This window comes from Accipiter gentilis, chromosome 15, assembly GCF_929443795.1.
Source record: "Accipiter gentilis chromosome 15, bAccGen1.1, whole genome shotgun sequence".
In the NCBI taxonomy this organism is placed as follows: Eukaryota; Metazoa; Chordata; class Aves; order Accipitriformes; family Accipitridae; genus Astur; species Astur gentilis.
This window is the reverse complement of record NC_064894.1, coordinates 3,895,420-3,909,792: the sequence shown is the minus strand read 5'-3', so window position 1 is coordinate 3,909,792 and position 14,373 is coordinate 3,895,420. Positions and strand designations below refer to the sequence as shown.

Here is a 14,373-nt window from a genome sequence, read left to right as displayed (position 1 = left end):
TACACACCACAGACCCAGGCATATATGTAAGCTATAAAAGACAGTAGTATATGTACATGTGTATACTATATGTGTGTATATGCATACGTAAATATGTGGGGTTTATATAGATATACTCACATATGCGCATACAGACACATATATACCAGTCTAATAATGATTATGTCTAGAACACAGTGCAAAAGATTTCTCCCCTTTTTTATTATCATATAATTTCAAAGTAATACTGTACCTGTGGCATTGAGAGGACATCGATTGAATGCCATGTCCCCAGCTGGGGTCCTTTTCCACACCATTGACATCAAATAGTCTTCAGGACATATTTCATAAGGTGCTGCCATTTAGAAATGAGAATTTAAATAGAAACATTAGTGTAAACCAGATATTTTATATCAGAAAAGTTTAGTCTTCAATCTTGTCCTAATTTTTCCTGAGATCTATATGTTAACATCATTTGGTTTAATTCTAAGATTGAAGTACAAAACTGCAAAAATGCAAACCCTGTAACTTTTGTATATCTGTCTTTGTGGTGGTATTTATTTCATATAATCTGTGCCTTTATTCTCTTCAGCAAACAAACACTCTTTAGGTTGTAGCTGCAATGTTAATACGTTTGAATCTTTTCTTTTTGCTCTATTTTGATCAATAACATTAAGCATCTATCAGAAGATGATGATACTTAAAATGTTATAAGCTCTTATGCTAATCTTACACTAAAATTTTTAAATATTTTTCTAAAACTTAAACTGTATGTGAAAGAATCAGTTCTGAAACCGCAGTTGAAATATTAAATGTGCTAAAGGTATCGAATGAGAGCTGTATATTCTGAAGACCAAAAAGCAGGTTATTTCTTTGAAATGTGTTTCAGTACAAGTTGGTAATTAAGCAAGTATAGTCAATAACATGGGACTGGGTGGCTATAAAACAAAATGGCCTTTTACTGGTTATTGCAATACCATTTAAAGGGAAAAAAAATTTTCACAATTACATAGTAACAGAATTGAATGGGGAAAAATAAGCTTCTGCAAATGCTTCTTGTTTTATTTTCACATGGTTGTGACTTACAGATTCCTTTTGCTCCTTGTATTTTTACTATAGATTCCCAGTTTATGATTTTTGAGTAAATTAGATCAACACAGCGAACATCTGGCTGAAGTCGTCTCACAACTTAAAGCACTGACAAATGCTAGTTACTGAAACCTAATTCATTCCAAGTTCAGCAAAGAAAGCACATGAGTTGTTTAAAGGTATTATTATATGTATTTCAGGAAAATTGTAACCCCACTCTATTACAGCAAAACAGTTATAAAACAAGAAAAAGGAAAAGAGAAAGGAAATTCTATCACTATAGCAGCTGGAGTGATAAGGCAGAAAGCAATTCAAAGATTCACCCATAGTTGCACGGGAAATCTCTAGCAGAGGCAGGAACAGACTACAGATTTTGCCCGTCCCATTACCTAATCCATAAAACTGACCATCTTCCCTGTTTTGTACTTCTGCTGACGGAAGAGTGAGGCGAGTAAGGGAACTGAGCAGACTTTCGCGCAAAGCTGTAACCTCTCTTTGTGGAGGACAAAGAATACCTTGCAGATGGCTCAGTAAGACTAATATGAATCACAGTTGGGCAGAAAAATTGCTTGCTACATTTGCCTCACCATCAGCATCCCTGAATTGTAAATCAAGACAGTTGGTGCTGCTAAAAAAGCAAGACATCCATTAATGGCAAAACCCAAAGAAAGTTGGTTATATTCATAACCTAGAATCCTAACGCTGCTTCAGACATGCCCAAAAAGTGAATGTATCAGGCCAATGTTACGATGGGAAAAGCCAGATTTTGATAAGCATAATCCATCTTGTGACATAAGCAAACACAATTACCATCCTATTATGACCTTGTAAACAAAAGAAATGTTTTGATTTGGGGAGTGTAAATTAACATAATAAGGAGGTAATATTATAAATTACATAAATTTGCTAAAGCCTAGAGCGCTTTGAGAAGTATATTTGTCACGCAGCTGCGGCCATTTCAAACGTATAGTGTTCGCTAATCAACACTTTAGGTGTTGATTCTCAGAACTAAAACTCTTACTTCCCTCCAAATACTGAATGTTAAATGTGTTTTTTCTTCTGAAAAAAATATATACATGTATATATATATGCATACTTATATACATCATATTTTCTCTTATGTGTTAGCAAGTCACAGGTAGTATCTGAGATTTCCCATCTATTTGGAATAGATTTGTGTGCTTTTGCGACACACTCTTCAGAACTCAAGATTACGTTTTAACTTTAGCTTAGTGGCAGAGATAATCTGTGCACCTCTGTGTTGTGTTCGAAGTAAAAAGGCATTCCCGAGACCAGAGTTATCAGGAAAGAGGTGTGGGAGCAAGTCAGAGCTTGGAAGAGGTATCACTTAGCCCAGGCAAGGAAGTTTTCCTGGTCCCTGGCTGATTCGCTGCCTTTCAACGCATTGTACAAATACCTTGGATCAAAGAATGCGGCGCATAAAAAGCGAACCAGTTCTTCCCAAAGCTAAAGTATATCTGGCAGAGCTGACTAATCAGGCATCCACCCACATTAAAGCATCTGTGAGGCTCCAACCCATGGTGCCCATGGAGACATTACAGTCACGCTGGAGTGGTATTATATCTGAGTTAAAAAGCCTCACTGGCTCTGCTGGGTCTGCTCAGGACCAGTTCAAGTATTTCTGTAACTACAGCACAATTAATTCATAACACACCCACAGACAAATGTGAGTTAGCTGTAAAAAATCATAGAGAATTGCTAAAATTTAGAAGCAAACAGAAAATACTGAGGTAAATTTGCTAAAATTGGCAAATAAAAAAGCAGATCTCTCACTGATGATGTGAGTCAGCAATATCTTCCCACATAGAGCATGTACTCAAATTTACCATGTTATGCCCCTGTAACGACAGGCCTGATTTCATCCCACCTAAGCACAAACACTCAACAAAGTCAGTGGTCTAGAAGCACAGTCTTCCTCTCACATTACTGCTGAGCGGACATGCATCTCCAAGAGGCAATCAACCCACCTGGGACCTGCGGAAGCTCGGTACAACACACAGACACGCACAAGCAAGAGACACGCGCAACCTCACAGAGTTTATGATCTACCTAGGCAGCGAACAAGTACGGGAGAGGGTCATGAAAGGGTGAAGCAAGTTAGCCAAGAGCACACAGTAGCTCACAAATGAAGCTAGAGCTACAGTTCCTCTCTTGAATCCTAATTCAATGCTACAGGCAAAATTATCTTAATCAAAGGCAATAGAAAAAAAGCTTTTGAACGTCTCCTAGAATAGTGTTGTAATCAGAAACAAAACAAACCCCTAAGGTTTAATTTTATTATTTAGCTGTTGACAATTATTTGAATCTTCCCCCTTCTCATACTCTTTCTTAAGTAGTTAGCACTGCCTCTGAAGAAACCTTCTGCCTTCAGTAAGAAATGATTAGCTAGTCTGCAGCAGCAGTTGTGCGGTTATCTTTCTGTTAACAAACAAGGTAGTCTATAATTGTTTTCAGTAATATTTTGGTCAAAACAATTCTGATATTATGTTTTCTACCACTGACAATAGGCTTATGAGAAAAATATTGAGGATCTGTTTTGCGTAGAATCTGGGTAAAGCATAAATATCGGATCGTGTATAGAATTATTATGGAATTAACTATTATGGAATTAAGTATTTCTGGAAATCAATGCTATATTATGGGAACCAAATATATTCTTAAAATGGTCATAAGAACATGGTCTTATTTTTGTAAAAATAAATTTACAGGAGTCTTCTCTCCTGAATAATACTGTACTTTGTTCTCAGTTCTCACATCTTTCAGCTTTTACTGACACGTTTGATGAGACTTACCTTATTTCTCTTACACATTTCTCTGAAAGTTTCTGATCAGCCTGCTGTGTAACTCCTTACCAGTCATGGGTTGCAATTTCTTTTGTTACCTAGCTGTCGTCTTTGTTCCTATGGGGCAGACCTATTGTTCGTTCATCCTGTGTAAATTTTCCACAGTGATTCCTGCGTGACTAGCTTCTTAGCAAATCTAGAAGGTTTCTTCCTTTCTCTGATTTGTTTCTAATTTTGTGAAGTTATCCTTCACAAAAGGATACTTTGAGTGCAGAGTACGAAATCCTTAACACTGCTGACCTACTAAGAGTGAAATCTAACTTTAGACACTTGGGATACAACAAAGGAGCAATGACTGAAGCCAAAATATCTTCAGATCTTTTTGTTCCCAGTATATTACACAATGGAAGGAAACAACCACAGTATTAAAATTCATAATTGTGAATAGGAATAAATTACAAAGACAGATACTCAACATTTGTCAAGAAACCAAGCTGTTTGAGAAACCAGCTTTCAGATAAAGCCTGCCTTTCTTAGTGCTGCTTATATTCAGCTTCTAGGAGTGTCTGATGTAATTCAGTCCCTGCCCGAACCACTGGAAGAGAATCACTGATCGACTATGAAGAAAGTCTTGTATAACATTCACATAATGCAGAACTCAAACTACAAAAAGTCCAGTCAAGATTTTCAGTCAGTCAAGTAAACAGCTCTGTTTGCAAAGTATCTTATTTACAGCAGCCAGCACAATAGAAAAGGATTTTATTCTCCTTTTACTTCCACAGTTTAAAATCAGCTATAATTTAACTTTCTGTAGCTCTATAGACCTCTGGGTGATACAAACAGGTGAAGCTTCATCCACTTTACAAATATGTTATGCAGATCTACAGAGCTGAGGATCTGGTCTTACACTAATGGCAAAGCAATGCGAATATAAGAAAAAAATAACATTTTAGTCCCTCATGTTTCTCACTTACTTACACAGAAAAAGAAACCACTGAGAAAAATAGTTTTTCTGAACTATTTTAGGCTATGGAAGAAAAGTATACAAATCATGAAACTTGCTTATACTTTGAACGATCATCTCTGTACAGTACTTTTCAGTTTTGCTTGGTGTTTATAAAAGGTAAATCTGTATATAATTTTATAAAATTTTGGTAGATTATCCACTGCCTACATTTAAATCTTAGATGCTTTCATAAATGTCAGTCCAGAAACAGACAAATTAAATCTGTTATTCATGTGAAATCTTCTGCACAAGTATAGCTTGTTAAAAGGTGCTTTAGGTTATGGTTTCTATAAGCATACTGATTCTAATCTGGAATTAATCAAGTAAATAAATATATTTACCAAATGGCAAATAAAGCTTTGTGTGCATTTGACTTGTAAATACATCTGTAAAATATTTTATTAACAGCAGGTGGCAACCTTTGAAAATTGGACTGCAGCAGTATGGTTTTACTTTTAAATATACAAATGAAAATTATTTCAAGAATGGTTTTATAAGAAGAGGCTGGTTGATCTGAATGTCTGTTTATTGAGAAGATTCACATTAACCCCTTAGTGCTGTGCTTTTATAGAGGAAGTCTGCATTAACTACGCAAATTATAATTTGTTTAGGAATCCAATACAAATACTGTTTTATACTGCTTTTCAAATAATGAATGTTTTCTTAAAATTAAAGAGATCATTTGAGAAGTTAAATTTTGTTAACTTCTCCAGTGTAGTAATCTAATGTTATATCTACAAATAGTCCTTTTGTTGTTATTCAAATGCAGTGAGATTCATTGTTCTACTGTACTGCAAAAACCTTGAAAACTGTTCTTTCATGGCTGTCAAGGGATATGTCAAGCCTACGAAAATGTGGGCTTGATAACATAAAATTCACATTTGATATATTTCCCATTTCCTGACCCAAAGCATCCCTGCCATTTAAGTCCTTTCTGTGACTATCAGCGAACATAGCCATCGAAATGTCCAGAAGTCAAAGAGATTGCTAGATTGATTCTTGCTGCTTCCTGGCTTGCGGTTCAGAACACATAATTTCCCATGTGAATGGCTAAGACATCCTACACTACTTACACCTTATTTTGTTATCTTACACCTATTCAACAATGGATTCTTTTCCTTTGGGACAATGTCTCTTTACAGATAAATACGATCAGATTCACCAGCTGTTCTTGTTTATTCATCACTTTCGAAGAAGCTCAGAAGTACAGTTGTATTAGCTTTCAGCGGAAAAGACTTAAAATCCGTTAAGAGGTCTAAGTAAAAAGTGCCGCAAAGAATTGTATTTAAGCATTATATTAAAACAGGAAAGATATGCCTTTTTCATTTTAAATTACTTTCCTTTTTATAAAATGGGTCTCATTTATTCATTCGTTCTATACAGTACAGTAAGGTTCACTTTTTCCCTTATCTTTACTGCACTAGAATTTACCCCAAATGTATTTCAAAGATGTCTCTTGTGCACTGGATAAAAGGAGTTCCGTGATTTACAAAACCAGCCCTGATATTCTGAGGAACAGTGTGTCCAAAGAGAATTTCTGTAGCAAATCATTGCTGCTCCAAGTAATATAGGCATAGCTGGGCAATGAAATATTTTTCGGATGACTTTACTATGGTATTTTGATTTGTTTAAAACTCGATGCATTACTCATATATCCCATGGGGCTATTTTACACCTAGCTACATAAACACAACTCTGCTGAGAAAAAAAGTAGTGACTTGTCTAAGCAAGGCCAGATGTGGCTCTTTATGGCTATTGCTCTATGGCCGTTGACCTCATCTCATAAGGATGACCATTAAAGTAACCCCTACTGTCGTGTAGATAATAACAGTGATTATATTTGCATCTCACCGGGACACCTCTGCTCACTGCACCGTCTAACTTCTTCTCCGGTTCCTTCACACTGTTGTCCAGTCAGGGCAGCACCTTGACAGATCCTGATCCGCCTCTCCCAGCCGCCGTCGCAAGATTTGGAACAGCCACTCCAGTGGCCCCACTGGTTCCACTGGCCATTTGCTGTTTGGAAAAATATAGTTACAGCGGTGACATAATGACAGTCATAAAGGAGGATATATAGGTTATTCTTTACTTGGGTAAGAGAAGAAAGCCCCCCAGATTTAACTAACAGTGACAGAAGTGGTAGATGTAGGCATGCGGAAGCTGGGGAAGTATCTACTTGGCTCCTAAATATGGAATTGTTGTCTAAATGACTTGCATCTCAAGATAAAATAAAAAGAACTGGCACACATTAACTTTCGCTTAGCCTGAAAAACAAACATGGTCCCTTTTGTATTTTTTTTAATATACTCGTGTAGTGCTGTTGTATGGTGATGATACGCATTTACAATGTGCATAAGTACCCTTTAAAAAGCGAAATAAAACCATTTTTGCACGTGATATTTTAGGAGCTTGATTTTTACACATTCTGACAGTGCAAACGAGGCTTAAAAGTAGGTATAAATGTAACGTACCCACCGCGGAAGGCTGCTTTTACGCTGCTGGAGGATGACGAAGCAGTCTGAGCGTAAAAGGGAATCGGTTCACACACGTTCACTTTCTAGGTTTGCAAAACCCTTTTCCGAGTCTTTTGGGCCTCGGAGCCATCTTTCTCAACCTGTCGAGCGTCCTCTAACCGGTGGTAAGCCCGGAAGGCTGACGGGCAGCCCGCCACGCGGCCTCTCCGGACGCATCCCTTAGCTTTTCACCTCACTGGACGACGAAGAGCGGGGGCCCAGGCCTCCCTCTGCCCCCCCCTGCCCTGCAACCCCACGGTTCCTGGCTCAGGGTGACCGGAGCCTCCCGCTGCCTCTGCCCGGAGGTCGGGAGCGGTGGGGCCTCCGTCCCCGCAGGTACTCACCGGTGCACTCGGGGTTGTAGCACTCCCGACTCTCGGCCCAGGGCCCTCGGCACTCGGAGCCGCCGTGGGCCGCCGCCGTGCACTGCCGGCTCCTCTGCTGGGTGCCGTTGGAGCAGGTCACCGAGCACTGGCTCCACGAGCTCCACTCCTGCCACTGTCCGTCCACTGGCCGCGGCGGGCACAAAAGAGATGGACACAGCAGAGTTACCACCTAAGCCGGGCAGGGCCTCGCGGCCTCTGTCGAGGTTTTGGGGGGGGGTCGTGTTAGGCCGGAACGCGGGCAGCCCCTGGCCGCGGGCCCGGCCCCAAAACCACTCGATTCCTCGCAGCGGCCGAGTACCGAAACTGCCTTCACTTCAAATTCACTAAAAGCGGTTTTCCTTTTTCTGCAAGTAGAGAACGTTTCATCTCCTCTAGTTGTACGCTGACGGAATAAAGGATAAATTATGATTTGGCTCGCGCACCGTACAGCGTGACAGGCCTCACTGAAAACAAAGGCTGGTCTGTTTTTTCGGGCAAAAGCGGAGGCCCGTTTTGTATCATGTAAACTCTGGGCCCTTCAAAGTGATATACTACGGCTGCAGCGATCGCTCGGATGGGTCAGCTCATAGGATTATTGGTCCTGGCTGTGAAATTAAGTGTCTTTACTTGAACAGGAAAAGGAAAACGGGAGCTACCACTTTGCCTCGCGTACAGCCTCTGTTCTCTACACTTATAATGCTGAATATACTTTTATCATCCATCCTCCCCGTAAGGTAAATGATCACAGTTCTTCAAGTCTCTTTTGAGGTAAAACATAGGAGGACAGAAATGGCCTGCCTTCCTCCTCAGGTCTGCTTCTGTGTTTGCATATTGCATTATCTTCTCTTTGAGTTTGTCAAGCTGAATTTTTAAACAATACAGATAGGGTGACCAGTTCTGTATTTAGTATTTTGTATTAGCCCATACATTTGAGTTTGGATGAATATTCCCATAAGTAAAGGTATAGGACTGTTATTTTTAATTCCGTATATCAGAAAGCTTCTTGAGGTAAATGAAAAGATTAAAACCCAAAATAATAAAAATGAATTAAGTACCCATGCAAGTGAAAAATTATGTGGTCTATAATAGATAATAGGACTCAGTGGAATTTTTGAAAACAGGTAAGCATTATGAAATGTGTTATTACTGATTGTGCTAATTCAGAATCCTGTGTTCATACAGACTTCAGCAATCATCAGGTCCTCATTGCACCTGCAGTTACCCAATATAAACTCAAAATGTAGGTTCTAACACAATTTTGATTAATACTTGTCCTGGAAAACCTGGGTTTATAACTACTATTGCTATAAAAGCACCACCGCTGAAAACGAGTGACTTCACTTGGTGCGCTTGCCAACCCCTGATTTCAGGATTCTTCTAAAGGAGGGTTGGAATAGCAGCTTCCTAAGTTGATGGTGTTAATAATTCAAATAGGAAGCAGAATCTTTAAGTCAGTGATTTAACATGCTGTGTCTGTATGTGTGCACCACTGCTCAGTGAAATACAGAGGTGAACTATTTTACTGTTGTCTGACAGTAACCACAGAACATTTCCAACAGTTCAAAGACACTATCCGTATCTCTAATGCCCAGGATCTCAGCAACCAGTGATTTAAAGGAATACAGTTTCTGAGGCTTTTTCCTAAGGTTCTGTATTAAATATTCTATGTAATGCCTGGTTGTGAACCACTTCTCAATGCAGATGCCTCTCAAGCTATGAAGCTGCGTCCTGATAATTTATTCAGCAGAAAATGGAAATCTTCCCAAACATGGAAGCTAGTTGCACTCATTAATCATAAAAGCTTTATGTGAAGAGGAAAACATTATGGAAATTACATTTCAGTGCACCCTCTTCAGTTTTATTCATTGCTATATAGTATTATTTAGGGTAGGAAAGATGGAATCAATTATTATAGTGTCTTTGGAGAAAACTCATTCCGTGGCTTCTCATATATATTTTATACATCTCCTTTATCTTTAGGAGCAAATAGCATGCGAGTTTTCTATTTCAGAAATAACGTTAAAGACTAAAGAATTCAACATGAAGATTCACTTATAAAATTGAACATTCAAATTACAGCAAATCTTAACATTCAGCAAAGATTTAAACTGTTACTTTTAAATGTAACCAGTATATAACTTCCTCTGGTGAAAGTCATTTAGTTACAAATGACTGTTCAACATCCAGAATTCTCAAATAACTGCTTATTTTGAGAGATTAGGTGAAGTATCTTTTGTGTTTCTTTGCAATACTGAAGTGAAGTGAATGCATTAATTTCTTCTCTGCTATTTTTATTTGGCATTTCTCTTGTTGTCAACTCTGTTTCATGCTCATATATCATGTTAATTACTTTTGTGTAGGCACATGTAAAATTGCACAGCTGCCAACGTGTCCAAAAACTGGATTAATTCAACATTTTTGCAGCTGCATTCAGCACTAAAACTTTTCCACAAATTTTGTCCTGAAGTTGGAGGATAGTTTGCTGACCAGAAGAAAAGCAAAGTTCAGGTTTCATAAAAATCTAAGAAATTTAGTTTTAATTCTGTGAGGCACTGAGTTCCATTTTTACCTTCATCTCTGTTTTCAAATCATCAAACAACCACTTGGTAATGAAATGCCCATCAACCGTTTTCAGGAGAGCTCCGGTCATGGAGAATCTCTTTGCAGCAGTGCTGTGAACTGCGGATATTCAACAAGCCTGCTGCAAGGGCAACCTTCACACTGTCAGACAGAACTCATGAAAGAAATGTCTCACATTACAGCTACCTGACACTTTTTAAGTACCCAAGTCTTACAATAAGTTCAATAACCAGGAATTATTATAATATATATAAACTTCTTTATGGTTATTGAACTTATTGTAATTCCTAGGTACTATATAGAAATATATAATAGTTAGGTATTATATACACATATATGCATATTTATGTGTATACAGATATAGGTACTTATATACACATATTGAAAATTTTGGTCAAAATTAATCATAACCTATGGACAAAAATTTTAAAATCAATTTTGAACAAATACATGATTTTTTTGAATTAGTTTCAATTTCAGTGGAAGGAAGGTTTAATGTGAAGCCCACACATTGTTTACTTGGTTAGGGGTAGTTTTTTTAAAGTGATTTAGCAACTAACTCCCAGAAATGAGGCACTTAAAATCCTTCCCATAAGGGCTTAACTGGGACTCAAATAATGCCCTAGTTTGTCAGCCTTCCTCTCTGCACACATGTAATTAATATCCATTTTGAATAAATTAATAACACTTAAAATTTTACAGTTTCCCAAATATGTTTGTTGTCTGATGAATAAATAATTACAGTGAACCTCTCAGCAAACATAATTCAAAAAGATATGGTGGACACAAACTGCGTGACCTCTGAAAGTCTCCCTTTAAGCCACATTCAGAAAGTTGTTAGCCTTTTGGTTCTCCAAGACCCCTCCTGAATCAAGATTTCCTACACAACATGCTGTGCCCTACAGAAAGCATATCGTGAAGAAACTAAGACTTGTCCGCTTGTGTAGTATCTCAAACAGAGTTACCATCCTGATTGTACCCTTTAATCACTACAGTCAGAATTATGAACAATATTACCCCGTCTACTCACTTTGCGTAACATTATTTTTTTTTTCTGTGTGCAAAAGGCAATAAAAGAAATCACAAACAACCCACATTGAATGCACTGTAACAAAGCAGAGTTGCTATATGAGCTCACCAGGGCAGAGTGCAATATTGCAAGGTTTATGTTGTGTTTCAGGTCCATCACATGATCTTCCCCCATACTGGGGAGGTATACATGACCTTGTCCTAGTTCTTTGGCCTCGACCACATGTGAATGAACACAAACTCCAAGGTGACCATTCCTCCCAAACGCCATGTACTGCAACAAACCAAACAGATTTTAACCAGAAACAGACACACAAGTAAGAGAAGGATTTCAAAGTAAACAAGAGCAGTATTTTAAATGGGAATTGTTTTGCCAACTTCAAGGAAATCAGTACACAGGTAAACTTTAGCATTGGCAAACAAAACCTTCATAAAATTTAGTTAATTTCAATTTTACAAGTATATTTCCTCTAAAATATATTTAACTTTGAACCACTTTCTCTCATCTTTAAACTAATCTCACTACCACATTTTCTTTTCTGTCATTCATTTACGAAAGATGGCTCCCCTTTTCAAAAGTTAGTTAGGATATCTTTGGTGCCTGACTTAAGATACATTTAATAGCCCTGATTTTCAGGAGACTAGTCTTTGTGACAATCAGGCATATACTTTATGTATCAAGGCAACTCTAAAAACCTGAAGCAATCAAAACTAAGCTTTGTTTTGAAAATATAGGAATAAATGCCATAATTTCTTACTGTGTCACCATCATAATTGGGGCTGTTATCTTACAATTGTTTCACTTGTTTAAATCCTAGTGGAAACGTGGCAGCATATGTGCTTGATTATCTTCCTCAAAAATTCCAAGAGCACATAAGCAAAAGAAATCTGCGCTATTTCCTTACATGAGCATATTCATAGATTTAACATACACAGTAATACATGCATCACTCTATCTTAAAAAAAAGTTCACTCAACAAACTTCAAACACCTTCAGAGTACACAATAAATTACAGACAGATACCAATATTTTTATATACAAGTATTTCATAAAATTAATATAAGGAATCATAGAAGATGCATCTTTGTCTACCTTAAATTTTTTCCACCGTAGGAAAAACTAATATGCAATATCCATATGAGCTTATGTACCATATGTATTCTCTTTTCAGAAACAATTGGAGTTAAATTTTCAGGAAGTTCTCCAATATATTATAGTTAAGCATGTACTGGTAAGACAATTCCATACATGCATTGGTAAAACAGTTCTCTATAAATTGAAAAATACTGCAACACAAACTTTAGTTATTTTTCTTCCGCTTAAATAAAAGCAGTTTTGCGGGTTTAAATTAGGCTCTGTGAGAACAGGAATGTAGTAACGAGAACTGTAGTAACTCTAGGCAGTTAAGAAAAATCCAGAGACTTAGTACCCAGGCTGAGCATCACACTCAGTATCACGTAACTCTGTGTGTTTCTGCAACCCTGCCTGTTTGAAGGGTGTCTAGAGGGTGAATAGTGTGTAACATCTCAGTATATCATTGGTAATGATTCACAACATTACAGAAGAAATAGAGTTTCTGGTTCGTCCTCACTTTTTTTCATCACTGTGAAAGAACTTCTCATATATAGGTTTCCTTTGCCCTGAAGGCAGGTATCACCTGCCCAGTTTCTACAAATAAAACCCTTTTCTTGTAGGGATCAGAATAACATTTCCTGAGGTGAAATTCAGTTGCAAGGGTGCAGAAGGACATTCAGCTCCCTGGCATATTACCACAAAATCATCAGTAAGATCAAGGGGAATTCTGCATGTAGATAAGTTCTATGGCATTTCATTAAAAGTAAGGAAAATTGTCATTTCAGATGCTACATCGAGGTAAAAAGTTCGTTAGCTAACTTCTGAGAAATCGTACCTGACAGAAAATGTCAAACTTCATTCAGGGAAGATTTTAACCCACTAGGTAACAGCTCAATTGATGAAAGGGTTTCAGTTGGTCACATACAAGTGGTCAAAAAGCACAATAATTATTCCACATCCTACATGGCTAGCTTTATTAAAATTATCTTATTCTAAATATCACATCAATCTGTATTATATTAGCAGAAAAAAAAAAAACCTCAGGAACATTCCAAATGAATGTTAAAGTGACAGATTTTAGTCTAGTTATTTTAGAAACCTTGATCAACTGTGACATTTTGGTCAAAACGAGGAAACCTAACTCTTCTAAAACTAGTAAATGGATGACTATATCTGCATATAATCCATTACGTTTCATCCTTTCTCAACAGGTACCATGCTTAGACAGCTACTGTGATCCAGCCATATGATCTGAAGATTTTTGTTCTCATTGGCAAAGTATTAGATTCTGAATCCAGTCATATCTCTAAGACTCCAAATTTTTTATTACATGAGAAAAATCAATGAGAAACCAATTTGTCAGATCAGATTCCAAACAGTATTCAGTAATAACAACGATATCATTTCATCTCCTGATACCAGAATGGTTGATTAAGAAGCTCAAGTGCAACAAGAACAACTTCATAAAGTACAAAACATAACAAAAAACACCTTCGTCCATTTTAGAAGAAGATTATTCTGTAAAACATCATGAATTAGAAAGGTCTTGATACTATGTAGACACAGGCTGAGGTTTTTCAGGGTGCATATGAGTTTAAGTCTATTGTTTAATTTGGAGTTTTGATTTGATGCTGTCAAAACATTGCAAGTTAGTTGCCTTCATTTAAAATGACAAAAACATGTGCTGAGGGGCTCTTTAAAGACACTGTCTTGAACCAAAAGGTTGTATATCACTTCTGGCAAGAGTGACTGCGTGTTAGCAGCAACACAGAATAATTCTTTTGCGATTTTGGATCTGAACATAAGCCAAAACCAAATGTTTCACTTTGGGTGGACTCAAACTTACAGCAGCCTCTATCTGTTTGTGGTTTAAAGTAAGGTGTGTCCAAAGTCATCTTCCGTGACAGATTCTAGCTCATTAAGTAAAAATTTC

At 37.5% G+C, this 14,373-nt stretch overlaps 1 protein-coding gene across 6 annotated transcripts in view; it reads right to left on the bottom strand.

The window, feature by feature from the left end:
• The window catches only part of ADGRB3 (adhesion G protein-coupled receptor B3), a 467,107-nt gene that overhangs the window by 258,758 nt on the left and 193,976 nt on the right, over positions 1-14,373 (bottom strand). For all 6 annotated transcript variants that reach the window (XM_049818118.1, XM_049818121.1, XM_049818122.1 and 3 more), the window contains 4 exons: positions 11,475-11,639; positions 7,736-7,900; positions 6,730-6,894; positions 233-334 (listed from right to left, as the gene is read on the bottom strand). In XM_049818118.1, coding sequence (XP_049674075.1) covers positions 233-334; positions 6,730-6,894; positions 7,736-7,900; positions 11,475-11,639 — 597 coding nt within the window. The remainder of the gene's footprint in view (positions 1-232; positions 335-6,729; positions 6,895-7,735; positions 7,901-11,474; positions 11,640-14,373) is intronic.